Source organism: Pelodiscus sinensis, chromosome 8 (assembly GCF_052426305.1).
Source record: "Pelodiscus sinensis isolate ZL-2025 chromosome 8, ASM5242630v1, whole genome shotgun sequence".
NCBI lineage: Eukaryota > Metazoa > Chordata > Testudines > Trionychidae > Pelodiscus > Pelodiscus sinensis.
The window spans coordinates 37,200,258-37,220,539 of NC_143059.1; the positions used below are offsets into that span (position 1 = coordinate 37,200,258).

Sequence of the window (20,282 nt, forward strand, 5' to 3'; positions counted from 1 at the left end):
TTTACTGTGCATACATAAATCTAGCACCCATTACAATTACACTAGAAAAATGTGTTAAAACTACCAAATCACTCACTTCACTTCTTTAGTGTGCAATCATTAATCAATCTTCTAAATTCCCAAACACTCCTTCAAAAGGAACCAGTTGTAATGTGAGAAAATGGTCATTAGTTCAAAAAAAAGCGGGGGGCGGACAATATGTTCTAAGTTCATTAAAAAGCTTATATTATACTTATGGGCAGTAATCAATCTAATTTTTAACTGTCCCTTTTACTCTTCAACTGTAAATTTGTTTAGAAACATGGTAAAAAATCAAAAGTAATCTGTGCATGAATTCAATGGAAAGTTAAGCCTCATGTTGACTGAACAGAATAAAGAAGATGGTGAAGATAGGAAGAACTAGGACATTCCTTCTAACTAAAACATCTCAAAGCTCTCCAGGAAAAAAAAATTAAAATGATAAGGTAAAAATCTGGTGTATAGTGATAAATTACTGATAGAATCCAATACAGAAGCGATGCTATAGGAATAAGGACCATCTTACAGTTATATACTGTAATACATTAGACTTTCCAGGTTCCCCATATCTTCTAATTTGCAATGAATTTTCTAAGGAAACTATGCTGCTCAGAGCTTGCAGCCTGAAATTACCAGTACTAAATATAAATAATGCCCCTGAGAGTATTATAAAAACCAGAATGATACAGTTGTATAGGTACTAGCTCTATATTTATGGTATTATTATATTTTTCTTCAAAGGTAATAAAGAAACTTCCCATTGTGCATTCCATTTCATCGTGACTAATGTGGTATGAATCTGCAGTATTTCTCAGTCAGTCAGTGTTTCTACCCATCTTCTTATCAAAACTCAGTGAATGGGGCTAACTTTTCCATTACAGTAAGAATCAGGGTGATTTTCCGGTGATTTGATTCAGTTTAATGCTTCTTACATTCCTAGAAATTTACATGAATGTACCTGTAGGGGCTGCGGGAGTTAGAGGACTAGGAGGACGTGGATATTTGGCTTACACTGGCCTGGGTCGTGGATACCAGGCTAAAGGAGAAAAGAGGGGAGAAGACAAACTCTACGACCTTTTGCCTGGGATGGAACTTACCCCAATGAATCATATTGCTTTAAAACCACATGGAATTAAACTTGCTCCTCAGGTAGGTACAATAAATTAGGAAAAAATGTTCTGGTCAGACCCATACTAGTTGTCTTCTTTTTAATGCTTTATGAACAATACAACAGATTTAAGTCTTGTCTGAATCGTTACAGGTTTTGATAGTTGATCATAAGTATGTACACATAGAGATCTGCTCTCCTTTAAAAGGCACATTGCAGAAAATAGCTAAAAGTTACCATTTTCTGCCTAAAGGAGGGCTTTGCTGTTTTAGGGCCTTTTCCAACTATTCTAAGACCAGGCATATACTAGACCAAGAATGAACGCTTAAGGTATGCAACTCCAGCTACGTAAATAAAGTAACTGGAATTGACAAACCTTAAGCCTAACTTGGTACCCTCTTAGCAGTGGGAGATCGATGGGAGCAAATGCTCCTGTTGGCTTCCCTTACTCCTTGCGACTGCGAGGAGTGCTGGAGCTGACTGGGAGTACCTTCAGCATTTCATTTATCGGGTTTTTGTAGACCCGCTAAATTTAATGCCAGAAGATCTCCAATGCAGCAAGTGGAGACGTGGCTTTAGACGATACAAGCTGAAGTGACTTTACTCTTACTTTAGTCCCAGCATGTCCTTGGGAGGTACACTCATAAAGAGATTTCTGTTCACAAAATTATTATTGGTATGTTTGATTTAAAAACACATTTTAGGAATCAATGAAAAAAACTCATAGAAACAGATCATAATTTAAGTTACTGCTTTCCACGGCATAATATATCATAATAGTAACACTACATACTTAGAGGCCTAAAACTACAATAATTATTCCAATATGGTAACAAAAGAAAAAAAAATTTGAACTTAAAACTGACCTCAGTTTTTAGCATGTTAGCTCCCCATGACTTTCATGATTTCCGTGAGAATTCCATGCCAGATCCAAGGGCATTACTTTGTGTATACTGTGTAATCTAACATGAAAGACTAATGCTGAGAACTTGAATATTTCTCAGTGAAGCCTCCTTTTAATGTTAATGTGAAAAGTGGTAATGATCCAATGACTCGGTCCTTGACAAAAGCAGAACTCCTGTGGCAATCATAAAGTTATTTTTAGCTAAAGCATGCAGGACTAGACTCAAGACCAATAACATACCATACTTGTTAAAAGACAGGCCCAAAACAGAATCCTGGATCAGAACAAAATTCCCTGGAATTTTGAGGATCTAGCCTCCGTGATGAGCCTTCTCTCTCTTTATTTGGGCAAAAAACATACTCAAGTAAGATCATCATGAATTCTGGTGAAGTCTGGATTAGACATGCATGTATTGCTATTAATACTTACCATTACAGTCCTACCCACAGGCTAAAGGTTGGTCACAAATCTTCTGTCAAACCTATTTTTCAGTGGAAAATTGAGTTTTTGACTAAATGAGTTTTTGCAAAAAGCTTCTGTTCTCCACAGAAAATTGTGATAATTTATCAAAATATGGAACATCTGAAAATCTAAATATCTCAATTTAAAAATAGTACTGCAGTGCCTGATGGGAAGCACAGTTTGGACCCTCATGCTCTCATTTTCCTTTATAGACTGGGCTTTCTGGTTCGATGACATCTTTCATGGTGCACCACTTAATTCTACATGGTGGGATTTATGGTCCTAAATCACATGTTTTTTTCAAAACATTGCCCTTGATATTAAAGGGATACTGTTTATTATAAAAGAGGTCTGTCAATTGGCACAAGAAATGTGTAATAGAATGCATATTACCTCGAAAATATGGCTGAAAAAGTCTTTCCAATTACAAGTATGACTGTGAGTCTCCTGAGAATCTCGTGTCCCAGTGTCCTGAGGCTGTTTTTTGATAATTATAGCCAGATTATCTCTATAGATTTAAAGGCTATAAAAGAGAAAACCTGAAATAAAATTGATACTGACATTTATTTAATAATCGAAGTTTTACCTGGCATTGGCCTAATCCCTAACTCAATTATTTTTTGCTTTTTCTTCATTTAAATCATTGCTCTGGGGTGTGGCTGGGGATGAGGGGTTCAGTATGCAGTCTGTCCTGGGGGGAAAGAACTACCCAAGCCTTCCCTTACTGCAGCAGGTTGGGGCCAGGTGAGAAGTGCCTCTCCATGGCCGCTGTAGCTCCAGTGGGTATAGTCTGTGTGGGTACATGTTCCCTGCTGGGACAGATCCAGATTTGTTCCTCCCTTCCCCATGCTGCCCAGTCAGAGTGAGGCATGGAGCAAATTGTACACTTTTCTCTCACTCCCTGATAAAGGGGACCAGCCAGCAATACTCCCATACAAATTGGGAGGGAGCTTCACCCCCCCCCCCCCAACACACACACATACACCTTCCCTAATGGGTACCTAGAGGGTGGAAGATTCAGGGCTGGGCCATACCCCCAGACAGTTCTTTCCATCTGTTTGGTGATTCTGTCTCTTTTCTGTATGAGAAGCAATCTGATTCCAGGCACATCCCATTTTCCTGGCACAAACAAACCTTTAAGTTGCTTTAAGTTATGATAAGAGGAAGCTGCATTCTAAATTTGGTGGTCCTAGCTCTTACAAGTTAGAAGTTCCTGAACAGACAGACAGACAAACTCTCCGAAATATATAGTAGATAACTGTCCCTTTCTCCACTGCTGCCAGACGAGTTAGAGCTGTCCCCATCCTCATCTCTGGCCTATTGCTGCCCCCCTATGGTCATTATACAGTATAACTGTCCCTGCTTTCAATTCCTGCTGCCCCATGTGATCATTATGTAGCAGAGCCCTCCCTTTCCATTTTATGAGAGGCGATCCCATTCCAGGCACATTCCATTTTCCTGGCACAACCAAAGCCTGACCTTGTTTAAGTTATGATAAGAGGAAACTGCATTCCAAATTTGGTGGTCCTAGCTTTTACTGTTTAAGAGGAGTTCTTCAACAAGTGGACAGATGCATGGACAGACACACAAACTCTCTCAAATTTATAGTAGATGAACCTGTTCCTGATAAAACTGTTCCTTAGGAACATACAAAATGTTACCTTAGCTAACACACACAAGGACCAATTCAGAGGTGAACTTAGTGAAGCTAAGGAACACTAAGCTGGTGTAATTAATTTTTTCTTCAGTATGTAAATTATACTTGTTGAGAGACAGGCTCACTGGAAGTACACTCTCATCCAAACATAGAATTTATACGCCCTTTCACATTACTTCTGCCTTTGACCTACTGAATCTAAAAGCGTCTAGAGAGAGCTGAAAGACTAAGGAATAAAAGAATGTTTAGAAGGAAAAACACCTAATATGCAGATATAAATTAAAGTATTCTTCCCTCTCTCCCTACTCCCTCCAACACACAAGGAGGCAGTATTGAAGAAGATGAAAATTATAGTATCTTAGATTCATCTTTTAATCTGGTCAATATTAGTCATTAACCTGGGTCCATTTCAGGGTGGTTATAATGGCAGACACCTCCAAATTCTGTTTCCTCTCTTCAGATAAGTTTTTATATAGTTGTACATGTCTTATTGTGAATTTCAATATTGATAGGACATCCTAAAATCAGTCTAACCAGCTATTCATAAACTAGCTTTTGGTGGCTAACTATTTTAAAAGCAGCTTCTAAAATGTTGCCAACAAATTTTCATATTCAAGATTCTGCATGTGCAATTTTTCATGTCTAAGTTTTTGCATACATAAACATTTGCTTATAAACAAGCTGCATTTATATATGAAAATCAGATGGATGCTGGACTACACAACTTATATACAACTGCCATTCACAAATTCAAATCTGAGTTTTTATGCAAACAACTATTTTAAAAAATGAAATTTGCCATATGTATCATTTTATATATGCTTAAGTGTCCAGAGCAGTACTGTAAGTATGAATAGTCTGCATACAATTATAAAGTAAAGTAAAGGTCTGCCACATTAGAAGAGCATTGTGTGGGTCTTAGTTTTGTGTGTGTGTGTGTATAAATTAGATAACGGAGACAGGAGGAGACTTTGACTTCAGTGTCACCTTTATATATCAAGGGCACTATATGCTGTCCTGTGTCTCAATTTCCCCATTTAAAAAAAAGTAGATTTAGTGCTTTCTTAACTACGAGAAGAGCAGGGAGGTAAATTTACGGATGCTTGTAAAGCACTTGGAGCAAATGTAAGTGCAAATCATATCAACACTGAACAAACAGTTTAGAGGAGCTAACCTTGATGAAAGTTTAAATGGAAAACTTGTGATGGTCTTTTGTGCAGTGTAAATTGTTGAAGCAAAAGACTTCTATGTGTTTAGGTGGCTAACAAACAGCTTTATTGATCAATAAGGCACAAAATGAGCCAAACGTGACCCCAGCAGAGCTGGGCCCAATAAGATCGCTCAATACAAATCAAACCTAGTATTTTATACCCTTAACCAAACAAGTCTGACATCAGGGCAAGAAATCAAAGCGAACTTCAAAGAAAAACTACTATCAGCAAAGAAAGAAACAGGTTTTAGGGAGTAGAAGCTTCAGCTCAAAATAGTTCATTAGCTCATCCTTCTGGCTTTTCTCACCTCGGTGAAGGTCAGTTCACGCCTAGTATACGTGCAGAAGCAGGAGACTTAAATGGCTTCTGTTATACAAAATGGCTTCCAGCTAAATATGAAATGGTTTCCACAATAGTGTGTTTCCATTTTAAAGTCAATCAGCACGGTATGTAGTAGAGTAGGGGTGGGCAAAATATGTCCCACAGGCTGGATCAAGCCCTTGGGCAGGCTCCCTTCTTTCTGCACCCTACACCCTACACCCTGCTCAAAGTGGCCTGGCTGCCCCCCTCCAATTAAAATTATTGCCCATTTTTTAGTAGAGACACTTGATCAGGACAGACACAGTGATGGATTCTGGGCAGCAGGCTGCAACTTTGTTAGTTCGCTTCTCCAGTGTTAGTCTTTTGCCAGACTTGTACCACATCTTTCAATAACAGACATATAGGTGGGTCCAGTGAGGGGTTTACATAGCTCCTATTTTATAAACCACAAATCAGAGTAGACTCTCCACTGCCTATTCCAAGGACTCAGCTTGCTTTGCTAAACCTTCTCATCTTCCCCGTGAAAAGGGGACAGAGAGTACCAAAGAGGAATCAGGGTCTCTACAGACTTATGTACAATTGCCATTTAAAAACTCAAATCTGAATCTCCTTTTCACGCATAGATCTGGAGTTCATCAGCAAAAGGTTATGTCACTGACCTAGTCACTAGCCCTTTGGCCTCCTGTCCACATGGGACACACGCCTCACATTGCAATAAATTAGCATTCATAAAATTCCTCAGATAAAAAGTCTGAAATTCTATACCTATTTAACCTAAACGGGCCTTCATTATGCTATGAGGCATGCCAAAAAGAAAAAAAAATGGCCACAGTCAATTTGGCCCCATTGAGAAAAATTCCTTCCAGGACCCCTGTAACAGGCAATTAATCAGACACAAAGCAACATATAAAATACAGTTTGTATACAACTAACAGAAGGGAGGGTGGGTGAGATTAACTAAAACTGGGGCAAGGGGCCTGATAAATACTGGACAAGGGTTAAAGTAAATGATTGTGAGAAGCAAAAGTCAATCACCTTGCATCTACCTAATTGTCCAATGGACAGTGGAGGATTCATTTTATATCCCCGTATACAATCCCCTTTTAATCCTAATGCCATTTGGCACCTTGAGGATCCATCCATAAAATTGGTGAGTGTCTGAATAAACAACAGGCATCATTAAAAGAGAACTATGTAGAATGGTGAGGCCCTAATGGAGCTCTTAATTATCAGTATTAAGGATGATTCAGGGCACACAATGTGTTAAGTGATTTGGAAGAAGAAATATGAAGTAGGATAATAACATATGAGGACAATGATTTATTTGTGTGGAATAATCAATTCTAAAGAAGAGGGCAATACCACTCAGAATTTGTATTACACACCAGGAGCATCAGTACTGTTCATGAACTACACACCAGTACACAGGAGAAGAAAAGTGAAGGATACTACTGTTTCAATTCTTTAACAGCAGTTAAAAATGCAGAATTCTGGAGCACATAAATGGATTAATGATTATAAGTCAAAAGAAATTATTCCAATTCTACATCAAAGTTGATTGAAAATACATCAGATTCAGTGGTATGACAATTATTTTCAGGAATTAATGGATGGTTGAACGTTTAAGTTGTTTACAATATTCCTAGATTTATGACCCTTTAAACTTCCAACTCTTTTGATATATAGAACTCAGAATTTGAAGCATATAATCTACAAATAAAAAGCCATGGAAAGTAATGTATTTTTTCAGCAGGTAAGACTGGAGATAAAGCAGAACATTAAAATGTGACTGTAAATGATGTAAAATGTTCTCTTTTAGGTCTTAGAAGAAATCTGCCAGAAAAATAACTGGGGACAGCCTGTTTATCAGCTGCACTCTGCAATTGGCCAAGACCAAAGACAACTATTCCTATATAAAATCACTATTCCTGCCCTTTCCAGCCAGAATCCCACTATGTATGTAGCTATTCCGTTTTGTATGGTTTTTAATCAGTTTTATACATTTCTATTTATTTCTATTTCTATTTGTTTATCATCATTGCTAGAAACAACCACATAGGCCAGTATCTATGTTAGTCTTGCATTTGGGAAAGAAGGATGAAGTTGAACAAAGAGGTTAAAACAAAATATTAAATAGATGCTCATTCAGTTTGCACTATACATCCTGGGCCGTGTCCAGACTCAGGGGTTTTTTCGGGAAAAGTAGCCTTTTCCCGAAAAAACTTCCCCGGCGTCCAGACTCAAGCCGCGTTCTTTCGAAATTATTTCGAAAGAACGCGGCTTTTCTTTCAATGGCGGTAAACCTCATTTCACGAGGAAGAACGCCTTCTTTCGAAAGCTCCTCTTTCGAAAGAAGGCGTTCTTCAATGTAAAGAGGCCGTCTTCGAAAGAGAGCATCCATACTCGCTGGGTGCTCTCTTTCGAAAAAGCGGATTTCTCTTTCGAAAGATCCGCCTGCAGTCTAGACGCGATCTTTCGAAAGAGGCTCTTTCGAAAGATGCTTTCGAAAGAGCCTCTTTCGAAAGAAGCCTGCAGTCTAGACATAGCCCTGGCTACGTCTAGACTGGCATGATTTTCTGCAAATGCTTTTAATGGAAAAGTTTTCCGTTAAAAGCATTTGTGGAAAAGAGCGTCTAGATTGGCACGGATGCTTTTCCACAAAAGCACTTTTTGCAGAAAAGCGTCCATGCCAATCTAGACCCTCTTTTGCGCAAAAAAGCCCCGATCACCATTTTCGCGATCAAGGCTTTTTTGCGCAAAACAAATCTGAGCTGTTTACACTGGCCCTTTTGCACAAAAGCTTTTGCACAAAAGGACTTTTGCCTGAACGGGAGCAGCATAGTATTTCCTCAAGAAGCACTGATTTCTTACATGAGATCGTCAGTGTTCTTGCGGAAACTCAAGCGGCCAGTGTAGACAGCTGGCAAGTTTTTCTGCAAAAGCAGCTGATTTTGCAGAAAAACTTGCCAGTCTAGATACAGCCCCTATCTACTGAATGGGGCAGGAGTCCTTTGGAAAAACAGTATTTGATCAGTTAATAAAAGGCTGTATCAAAGCATATACTTAAGGGAAACAAATTAAAGTTGCACAGCAACCTTAATTCTGGCATTTCCCAATTATCTAGTGCTTGACTTTGCAACTTCAATATTTGCTGGGTAATTTCCTAAGATTTTAAAAATGCAAATGCAATAAACAGAAATTCTATCCAGTGGCAAGTCTGTTGCCCCCTTTGCACAAGCCAAACAGTGTTTTTGACTTGTCTCATTTGAATTCATTGGAGACTGTCGTGCTTGTCTGGTTTTACCCACATAGCTGTTTCCAGGTCATTTAGTTCAGTGGATGAGGTACATCACATAGCATGTGTAGGACTCATGGCTACAAAGGTATGTTGTGGGAGGTTTGATCATCAAACCAGTAAAGATATGGCTACAGGTTTTGCATCTGATGTTCTAGCAGAGTATGGTGCCACTTGGTGTTGGCATGTACTGGCCTGTGGGGAGTTTGTATTGGATCCTTAAGAATGGAAAAAAAAGGTGATATTTTGTGTCTGGTTCATAGACATCCCTTCACACCTCCTAAGCTTAGTGCTTATGTTGATGAAGCCAAGACATATGCTGCTGAATATACCCTTCAGACCTTGGGCATTCCCACAGAGGGAGCAGAGGCTCATGCTACAGCTCCTGCTTTTCCAGGTATGTGGAGGTCTGTACTGCAATGCTCTTCTGAAGTTATATTTTTGTTATCATCTTAATTACATATGGCAGGATTGCAGTTGTGTTCAGACTCAAAATCACTGATTGGAAATACACATTCTGTCGATCTACATATCCAGACCCCCAATCCTCTCCCCTACTTGTCCAGGAGAAAACTTGTTTAAGTAAGTATTGGAGATGACGTGAGCTGTGAAGTTTGGACCTGAGTCTGCAGTAGAATGTCCTCAAAGTTGGAAGTGTTTGGAGCTACAGTTTCAACTGAACCCATTAGAGAAATGAGGTCAACAACTACATTTAGGTCCTGATCCAAACTTTACCCAAAGTTCAAAAGTTTTAGGTTTCTTTGGTCCAGTTTGGGGGCCAGTTGCCAATAGCTAGCTTTAATAACTAGTGAAAATGGATAGGGAAATTATGAAAAATGTCAGGCAGAAACACAAATCCAATTTATATACACTGCATGTACACTATTCACCACTGTAAATGTGCTTTTGAGATCCTGGGAATGCCTGGAGCCAAACTGCACATGAAGCATGCATTAATCATACTACTGAGTTTTTTGCAGCATCTTGAGGATGGATTCAATAATATTTTATATACATATATCCGGCTTCCTTCCACAGAAGTCCGCAAAAGCCACAGAAAAATCAATTTGTCTGGGTTTGTGAAGGCTTCCGCAGCATGTAAGCCAAATGGTCTTTTTATTGAGTCCAGTCCCCACTTATAACTTTATTATAAGCTCTCCCTTTCTTTCACCCATCCTTTTTTATTTGTCTTGGAAGCTTGACAAATACACATGCATTAACATTTCAGCCTGTAACACATTTGACTTTTTGTTATATTCACATTAACTTAGTATTAAGAAAATTGTCATATGTGGACAAACCTTACCTATAATGTGTGTGCCTTCATGCACATGCAATATTGCTAATGGCCAAAGAACGTTAGTCAATTATAGTTGAAACCCTGCAGTTCTCAGTCCATCTGCATGCATCAACTCTTCTTCTGGCATGGATATGGGCTTTTCTTCTCATTTATGTGATCACATTCAATGGTATTCACAGTGAATGGGCTGGGAATTGATACTAACATAATGAATCTACAACAATATAGTAAAATTGAGCAAAAAATTGAATTTCTGTCCCAATTTTTCTATCATCAATCAGATAAAAAAGCTGAAAAATCTACTTTTTTATTAAATAAAACATTACAAGAGTTTTAATTCAGAAATGAAGGTTTTGGTAATTTTGATCTAAAACAAAAAATGTCAACACTCACAAATTGAAATATTTCCTTTTGTTTGATCAACTGGCCAAAAATAATTGACTTTGAGCAAGTTCAATATAATTTCCCCTATTAGTGCATTGCTTGATGGGATTTGTGGCTCTGGTTGCCTGATCCTCTCCATTGGCCAGGCTGCATGGTGAGCCTACATTTTCCATGATGCACAGCAGCTTTAGTCAGAGGGGAAACAGTGCTGCCTCATGGGAGATATAAAAAATGCAGGTTAATGTTGACTTAACACTAAACAAAAGATTTCATGTTAATTCAACAAACCCAAATATTGTGATTCTGGTCAAACCAACCCAAAAAGAAAGATTTTGTTTCAGTTTCTTCATGAATTAAAAATATCACCAAAATAAAAATAAGTTACACAAAACATTTCAATTTTTGGAAACTGAATTTTCCATTGAAAAACCATTCAAATGGAAAATTCTCTGTACCTGACCTTCCAGCAGTCCTGGCTTTTGTTAGACTGTCCCACTCTGACCCCTGAAACATCTGTCCTAGCTGAAGCAGCTACTGTTCTATGGGACTGGCTAGGCTGGACTCACTGCTCCAGGTATTTCTGGTTTTCACTGCAGGATATGCCATTGCTAATCCAGCTGCTCCTGGTCTAGCTATGCAACACCTGGCCCTAGGCATAGGGTTGCAGCACTGTTCACATTTGGTCCTGCCCTCCTAATAGTCTTCCTGCTCTGGAACACCTCATCCCTTAGGAACCACACACAGTTCCTCTCCGTAGCCTCCATTTCACGTCCAGAAGCAGCATCTGAACCTCTCCCTGAAATCCTCATTCCATGAGGCTGCCCACTTAAGCCCATCCCACTTGAGCCACTTGAAGTGTTAGGGAGGTATGCTATACAGTGTAATCGCCACTATCTTCCCAAGATTACATGCTGGAAACATTTCTCCTCTGTATGTGGTGTTCCTTACACACACACAGGAGGAGACTATAGTAATGCTTAAATGTGACTGAATAGTGATATGCAATTCCACCAATTATATAGCTGTCCTCACCATGAAACCTGATCAGGAAAACCCTGATGTTGTAGATTTCTGTCTTGTTTTCTATATGCCAAATGTTCAGTAGAACCTAGTGGCCTACAGTACTGTCCTTTTTAATGTAGACATAGCACAATCCTGGGAAAAATCATTCAGTGAATTACAAGTGAAAAAAGTTGGAAACTGGTATGGTCCACAAATTTAACATGAAAACTCAGCTAGTTACCTATTTCATAATTGTTGCTGTCTGACACAACTGCAAAGTAAAGGAAAATTATCATTTATGATAATAGCTTAGAACACTGATGTCAGAACAAGTAAGTATATTTAATCTAATATGTAGCTACCATCAACAATGAAACCTCTATTTGCTTATGTAGACAAAAAGGTGGTTATCAGCTATATTATGCTCTGCAGGTACATTTGCATTAAAATACATTTTTGTGTCTGTTTTTCACTGCAGGATACACCATTGCTAATCCAGCTGCTACTGTACCAGCTACACAACTAAAACAAACAGTGACGCTGGGACAAGACTTAGCACCTTATGCAACATATGAAGCCTACCCTGCCTTTGCAGTGGCTACTCGTAGTGATGGTTATGGAACATTTTGAAGGGTGTGTTTTGTTTAATTAAAATCAATATTTTCTTCTAATTGAGTGCTGCAAAAGGCTAGTTTAGTCTAATAATTATTGTGGCCTCATGATTTTAAACTAATTTAGAGTCCAAATTTAGATTTAGATGTAGTTTTATACTTCTAGATTAATAGTTATACAATAGAATATATACCAAAAAATTTAAAATATCAAATTATCATACTGGAAAAAACAACAACAAATGACCTCTATCCCAGGAAAAAGTTCTTAAAAGGTTCTCAGGTATATATTACTGTGTGTGTTTACAAACAATAATCCATGCTGAAAACAGAAATATTCCCAATTATGTAGTTAGTGACTTTAGCTCTGTTATCATGCTCATATTTATGGTACACAGCAAGACTTAAAAGTATAGAGGGGGGAGTTAGGTGCACAAGTGGGCTATGCACAGATGGGAGAGGAGCAAAAAGGAGCTAGAAAAAACAGAATCCTCTTTCCAGACTGCTGAGTAGTAGTAATGCTCCTCCTCAGCCTCTATTGAGATATGAATGGCTGGTGAGATGAACTGTCCCTCCCCTTGAGAAACACGGCCTCTCACCCACTTGTACAAAACAATTCACTTCCTCCACATAGCAAATCCCCCTGCTATTCCTAAACCAGTGTGCCTTGGCTGCCACCCAGTCCAATACCAAACTGCCTGGCTCTGGCTAAACTAGCTACATTATGTCTCAGTCTCTGTTTTTCTTTCTTCCTCTCAGCTATGTGAATGGAGAGAAAGGCCTTTTTGTGTCCTGGGATGCTTCTTTTGTCCTTGGACCTCATTCACATAAGCCAACAGGAAGTGGATCCTCTGCCTGCTCACCCACCTGAGCATAATGAATTAGATGTGCTCTGATCATGGCTAGCTTTCATGAACCTATGTTGGCTCATGTGCAATTCCATCGTGCTAGAAAATCCTACTGTAACCTAAGCCAAGCAAACATTGTGTGAAATTTATGGCAACACTGGGTGCCCAGAAATCCTGAACACAGCTTTATTTCCTTTGGAAAACATATATAAGCCTATCTTCCTTATAAATACTAGGTTAGAGGCATTAAATACTCATTTAGGTAGTTAAAATGTTTTCAAAACTCTGGCCAGTATATCAAAGGCCGGGTTTATACTGACAGTAAAAGCTTGTTGTGCTTGTCAATGTGTGTTTCAGAGCTGATTTGATATTTAATGCAACGGATAAGTTTCAGTCATTGGAGTTTTCTCTATCACCTTGCAGTGTTCAGGTCTGTATAGAAGGAGGCAATCTCAACAAAACAATGTTGTATTATCAACTTCCATCCAATGGTACTTTTGACCTAGAGAGTAAATAATTTAGAAAAGCCTCCTGTAACTACGAATGATAAAATTGAGAAAGGGATTGCTTATTGTGGCTGATTTTCAGCTAAATCAGACCATGAGAATTCAGAAATGAGATTTAATCATTAGGTTAGCTAAAACTCTCTGAAGATCAGTGTGTTTCTGGCACAAAACATTTTGATGGGACAAATTCACTGCTAGTATAAGCAAGTTTTTGGAATTATACCCTCTTACATTGGCACTTAATTGCTTATTGAACCTGCGAGCATTGTTCTCTACCATAGCAATGATGCCAGCAAAAATTTAAAACCAGATAAATGTAAGAAAATGAAACTTTGAGAACTAATGGAATTAATCTGCCTTTGTTCAAAGTTTAGCAAGATGCTGAAGCCATATCAAAGTTACATGTTACACTGTAATTTAAACCAAATACATAGAATCTTCGTATGGCCTTTTGGCAAAACTCCAGTGAAGTATCAATTTAATAACTGTAATATCATCTGTTGCAATTTATAGCTGGCCCTTGCAATTGACTAATTAATTGAATCGTGTTTTCCCACTGCATTTACTAGTCTTCTAACAAGCATGGTAAGAGTTTGGGCAGTGCTTAGCCTCATTACAACTTCTGAGGGTTTCAAGATGATAGTAATTTTCTGAACCTCCCAAAAACAATTGTAGGTAATCCTTTCAGGGTTTTTTTTAAATCAGTTGTTGAAATGATGTAAAGTCTCCATTAGCCTGAAGAGCCAAAGTCCATTGGCTATAGAATGGCATTACACCCTACAGTTATGGTGATATTAAAATTCCCCTTTGATTTACAGTATGGGCCTTTTATTGCCGTATCAGTCACCTCTGAGCTGCCCATGAATAACCTGCCTCCTCTCCTATTAGTGAAAAGACTCAAGTATCGCATGCATCTTTTTCTCACACCAAAAATGTGGAAAGCTTCCAGGAGTAAGATACTGCATTCCAATTCCTATGGGGCTCAAAAACCTTACTCTACTCTTTCACATGATTTTTTGTGGGATGTAGAGCCTAAAGCACATACAGCCCTGCCTAGTTTGTGTCCCACTGTGCCCCTATGATACTCGATTCACTTTCTACCTAGTGAATCAACGCTAGTTATCATATTGTGTGCTCAGAAAGATGTGACATTTCTGAGAAGATAAATCCAAAAGAGCTTGCTGAATGTGAGACTTAATCTTTTTACTACTATAAATATGTAAACATTATAGAAAATGTAGGGCTCTTCAGTTCAAGACAAATCACACAGAAACGTACCAGAGGCACAAGATCTGGCTCCAACCTTTCCAAAATTCAAGGCTGCGTCTAGACTGGCAAGATTTTGTGCAAAAGTATTATTGCGCAGGAGGGCCAGTGTAGACAGACAAGTTGATTTTTTGCGCAAGAAAGCCTGATGGCTAAAATGGCCGTTGGAGCTTTCTTGCGCAAGAGAGCGTCTACACTGGTACGGATGCTTTTGCACAAAAGATGTCTTTTGCACAAAAGCATCCATGCCAGTGTAGACACTCTCTTGCACAAATACTTTTAACGGAAAACTTTTCCATTAAAAGTATTTGAGCAAAATCATGCCAGTCTAGACGCAGCCCAAGTGTGTTCATATCTGAGCCCTGGTCTACATTAGGGCATTATTTCGAAATAACCCCCCTTTGGTCTAATTTATAAGTGGAGCATCCACACTACCAAGCCCATTATTTTGAAATAAAGGGTCACTTATTTCAACATTTGTACTCCTGCTTTTCTCAGGGAATAATGCTAATTTTGAAATAATTATTTTGAAATACCTCTAGTGTGGATGTTCTGGTGCCGCTATTTTGAAATAAGTACTCTCAGAGTAATTCAAACTAATTACTGAGCAGTGTCTTCTGGAGCTCTAAGTCAAGGTAGCACATCCACATTAACGGAGCCTGCCTTGGACGAATTCCAAGGCTTCCCCATGTGGGGGGATGCTATTTCGATTTTGTAAAATTGGGAGTTATTAAGTTGAATTTAGTTATTTCAGAATAGTTTCCTAGTATAGACATAGCCTGATGTTTTAATTTGGGCCAATCTTTAATTAATAAAACTTGAGCTAAGATTGAAATTTCACCTCATTAACATCAATCATTTGTAGTACTTGAAATGAAAGAGGAAAAGCATCACAAAAACACACTGCAGATTGTTCTTTGGGTGAGTAACCAAAAACCTGACACAATATAGTTGTGCAGCTGCTGACAACAGCAAACACACTGTATAACACACACTTGCTATTATAGTACTGCCTTCTAAGATGCTCTGATAACTGACTTTAACAGGATCCTCCTGAGACAGTGCTAGTTTTCATATTTTGGAGTGGAAAGTTTAACCTATGGTCCTGGATTTCTAGTTTTTTCTTTATTAGGTAAACTGTAAATGTTACTTTCTGCTTATGAAATCAAGAAAAATGAGTCATGACCCAAATAGTTTTAATACAGGGAGAAAGAAAGTTTATAATATCTGAGTTTATATCTCGACATTATCCACAAACATCTTTGATTATTAACAGGAAGGATTTACAATATCTGATTTTTTATTGGCGTCACCAGTCATTTTTAATGCCACTATTTGAGCTATTCATTTTCTCCATCAAAGAGCAAAACAAGTACTTCCTCCACCCCTTCCACGCTCTGTCATACCAATCACATGTGAGGCATTCAGTTCTAAAAAATTACCCGATCCTGACTCCACCCAGGGTAGTTGAGAGTGTTGCCTTGATTTCAATGAGAAATGGATCAGGCCACAAATTTGTAAACCAGTATATGTAAAACAAAGACACTGTGAAAATTATTTTACTTTTCTAAGTAGAGTTTTTAATATATATAAAGCTCTTCAAAGCACATTGATATATGAATAATGTTTTCTAGACTAGTAACAGTTAAATGTTTGTATTTACTTTTTTCTTGTATTTGTGTTGACTTGCTTGTAGTAGTAATGGAACAAATGTATAAGCTGTATAGTCTCTAATGCTATTAGTCTACCTACTCATACAGTGTTTTGCTACTTTGTTATAAAGAGACAGGGATCACTCTTCTAAACCCTAATTGCTCTTTTAAATGTACACATGCTATGGAATTTATATAGGCAACTTAAAGGGACACTGTCAGAATATTTGTAGTCATTTTTCAAACTTTTTGCTTTTTATTTTTAGTTCGTTATTCTATCCACTGGAGGCTTGAGAGCAAATTATGTTTTTAACATTGGACCTGTTAAAGTGCCATTAAAATCCTTTGTCCTTTATTATAATGGGAGCAGAATCAGGCCTATTTTCTCAACACCCATCACGTCCATGACCTGGTTTGACATCATAAGATTCCTTATGCATGCTGTTTCCAGCTTTCGGGTTGGTTGTTCAGTGCCACTGAGTTCAGTGGTATTATCTTTGATTTCAGGCAGCATGAAAGGAGAATGAAGCCCATTGGCTTTGTGAAGTAGTAGAAAGAAGGATGGGTTTATCACTTGGAATCAGGACCCCTGTTTTTTGCAAGTCACTTAATGCCTTTGTGCTCACTTTATCTGTAAAATGTGCTTTATAAAACTGAAATTTCCCCTTCTTCATAGATTAAATTAATTAAGGGCTATTGCTTATTTTTTAATTAATTGCTTATTTTTATTAATTGCTAAAGCACATTAATATCATCAGTTAGAGAGTGGTATTTAAGTGCAAAATACTCAAATGTAAGGAAAGTGCAATCAGAAACAAACTATAAGTTATATTTATATATATAGCTTTTCTTACAAAAGTAAATGTTTTAAAACTTAAAATGAACAAACAACCAAAACTGGAAACAGCATGCATAAGCAAATACTTATATATAAAGGGACAAATGATCATTTGGGATTTACCCACCTTGGCAGTATCCCTTTAAGGATTTTTAGTAAACAATAGGGAAATTATATTAATGTCAAATCTATGGTGCCCCTTAGTCTCTCTAGTGTCATATTAACTTAGCTCATTGTTGTATTATCAACTGTTTTATTCATATGTAAGAGTCACTGAAATGAAATGGATCCCTGTCCTGCTCTTTTTGGGTGAGGCAAAACTCCCAATAATGACAATAGATGTTTTGCCTGAATAGAGTGCAAGATCTGGCCTCATTTGTGAAAGTTCAGTACTTCTGTAATTGCTGGAGCTTATTTCTATTTATATACCATCTCATTAAGGTGATAAAAAACATGGCATTCTCATCTACAATTGCTACAGAACTATTTGCTTGCAGAGAATAACAGTACTGCGGGAAACCATTTAAGCCCAGCCATTGTACTTAGAGGTTTAAATAATTAATACTATTATTGGTGTTTTCACTCAATTTTCCCCCTATACACATCTGTTTTAAATAATTTTTAGCAATGATATACTAGTGAAAATTGCCAAGAACGAATGTATCCATACATCTACTATTAACAAAAAAGGCTGCTGTAGTAAAAAACATTTCTCCTTTTCACTTGTTAAATAACTAGATACTGCTTTCCCCCCACCCCCAGCTATTTATATAAGGTAAGTTATAGCAGGTGCCAAAGCAAAGAGACAGGAACAGTATTAAAAAGTATGTGCATAAAGCACTTATTTTTGTACTTTTAGTACAATATTTGTATAGAGTTATAAGACTGTGAAATATAATAAAAATCACACAATCCATTTATTGGAAAGGCAATCATCTGTTTTGAAAAAAATAAATAAATAATCATAAATTCAAGGGAAATTATAAATTGGGTTAAATACTGTGAAGCAATTTTGTAATTCTAGGCTCATCAAAGGGTATTAACTGGACTTTGAAATATCATTAAACTTTCTATACTACCGTGAAAGTTTGTCTGATTTGTTTGTTTCTTTGTTTGTTTTTTGTCAGTTGGCCCAAGTTTAATCTAAGGCAAGGGAGGGGGGGCCACTCTCAAGATTTTGAAAAGTTGTCATGGGCCGTACTCTTCCCTGGTATTAATGGAGGAGGTGCGGGGTCTGTGGGAGAATGGAGTCTGGGAGGGAATTTGGGTGAAAGAAACAGTTGTGACAGAGCAGGGAACTGGGGTTCAAGGTTTTGGGATGTGACCTAGGGTAGGAGGGGATTGTGATCTCAGGCAGGAGATAGGGTGCCAGACCTGAGAGGAGGTATGGGTGCACGTGGACTAGCAGGGCAGGCGTGTGGGGCAGAGGGTTAGGGAAGGGAGGGATGCCAGAGGCTGGTTCTCACAAGGAGATTTATCAGCCTGCCTGACTGCCTGCCTGCAGAGCTAAAGGCTTGCAGAGCTTAATGTTTCTGCCTGCTCAGCCATGTGCTTGAGTGAGTGAGTATGAGGGTTGTGCTTTGTGGCTGCCTGTTATTCAAACAGGCAGCTCCCATTGGCCAGTGTCTGTCCAGAAACCAGCCAATGGGATTATGCTGGGGGCAGGAGCGGTGTCTGAATCTTCCCACTTCCCCTCCCCCTCTGTACTCAAAAGAGAAAGGGCCCCACAGCCACATTTCAAAGCGGCGTGTGGGGCTGTGGGGCAAGCAGGGGAAGCCTGCCTGGGGTTCACCACTGCCTCTGCAGGCTGGATCTGTATTTTGCCCAGGCCTAGTCTAAGGGTCACTCCATGTATACTACAGAGAAAATAGTTCAGGCTCTGCTGAGCTCAGTCTGGAGTTCAGATCTCTTAAATAATCAGAATTCCTTTTATTATATGCCAAGATTTTTTTGAATGCACATTGCTTTTGGTGCCATACTTTTTCTGTTGTATACTTAGTGATGCCACATACTATAACTGTGCAAATAAAAATGTATCATTATTAAGCAGCATCTTCAAAAAGGTTATAGTTTTATGTCCCATTTTCCATAAGTGATCACTGAAATTTAACTAGGCCCCCTAGCGGGAATAAACAACAGTTACATTTGCTTTTTTTTAATTGTTACAACAAAAATACAACAAAAACTTCAGTTTTTGTATGGTTTCTCTCTCCTGTTTTAGGTTAAGCTACAGCACACAGAGAACAAGCAGTTCCTAGCTTACAGAACTAACATTTTCAAAGCAATCTCTGCCTTTTGTACAGCTGCAGTTCACCAGAATAGACAGTACTAAATTATTTTGTACATTCAAAGTCATTCCAATCCTTAAGATGACAGCATTTATTTGAATGCTTGCTAGCCCTGAACTAGTTGAACAACAACAATTCTTCACAAGCTCCTTGCTTCTTTTTGTCTCACAAGTCCATATTCTCAAGCTTCATATAAAAAATCTGGTTTGGCAAATACATATAGGTATTTAGTAAATGTAAAATCATATATAAAATATAAAACAATATTACAAATTCCATTCAATCTAAGAATATGTGAATGCTGTGTATATAAGATCTAAATTGGGGCTAGAGGAAGAATGAGTTTGGGACTGTGGTTACATAACTATTTATAAGTCTGACTGGATGATTATCTGAATCTTTTACAAACTCCAAAGTGCTTCCTTAGGCCTGTAAAAATGAACAAGGAAGAGAATTTTTCATATTTCTACTACTTGCGGGATACCAGAATTTTACTCTTGTTCTCAATTAGATTTCTCTGGACCTAGATTTAATAAAATACCATGGAATGGATTAAGATAACTCAATATAGAAATGCTACTAAGATATTCCTCATAATGAAAGCAACCCCA

General features: G+C 38.1%; 1 protein-coding gene across 7 annotated transcripts in view; it reads left to right on the forward strand.

Moving 5' to 3' along the window:
- A1CF (APOBEC1 complementation factor) overlaps positions 1–18,469 on the forward strand; it is a 61,465-nt gene extending 42,996 nt beyond the window's left edge. For 5 of the 7 annotated variants that reach the window (XM_006121474.5, XM_014572724.4, XM_075935054.2 and 2 more), the window contains 4 exons: positions 959–1,167; positions 7,501–7,637; positions 9,240–9,373; positions 12,141–18,469. In XM_006121474.5, the coding sequence (XP_006121536.2) occupies positions 959–1,167; positions 7,501–7,637; positions 9,240–9,373; positions 12,141–12,292 (632 nt within the window). In that variant the 3' untranslated portion in view covers positions 12,293–18,469. Of the gene's footprint in view, positions 1–958; positions 1,168–7,500; positions 7,638–9,239; positions 9,384–12,140 lie in introns of all 7 variants that reach the window. The other 2 variants (XM_006121476.5, XM_006121477.5) reach the window with 2 other exon arrangements.
- The last annotated feature ends 1,813 nt before the right edge of the window (positions 18,470–20,282 follow it).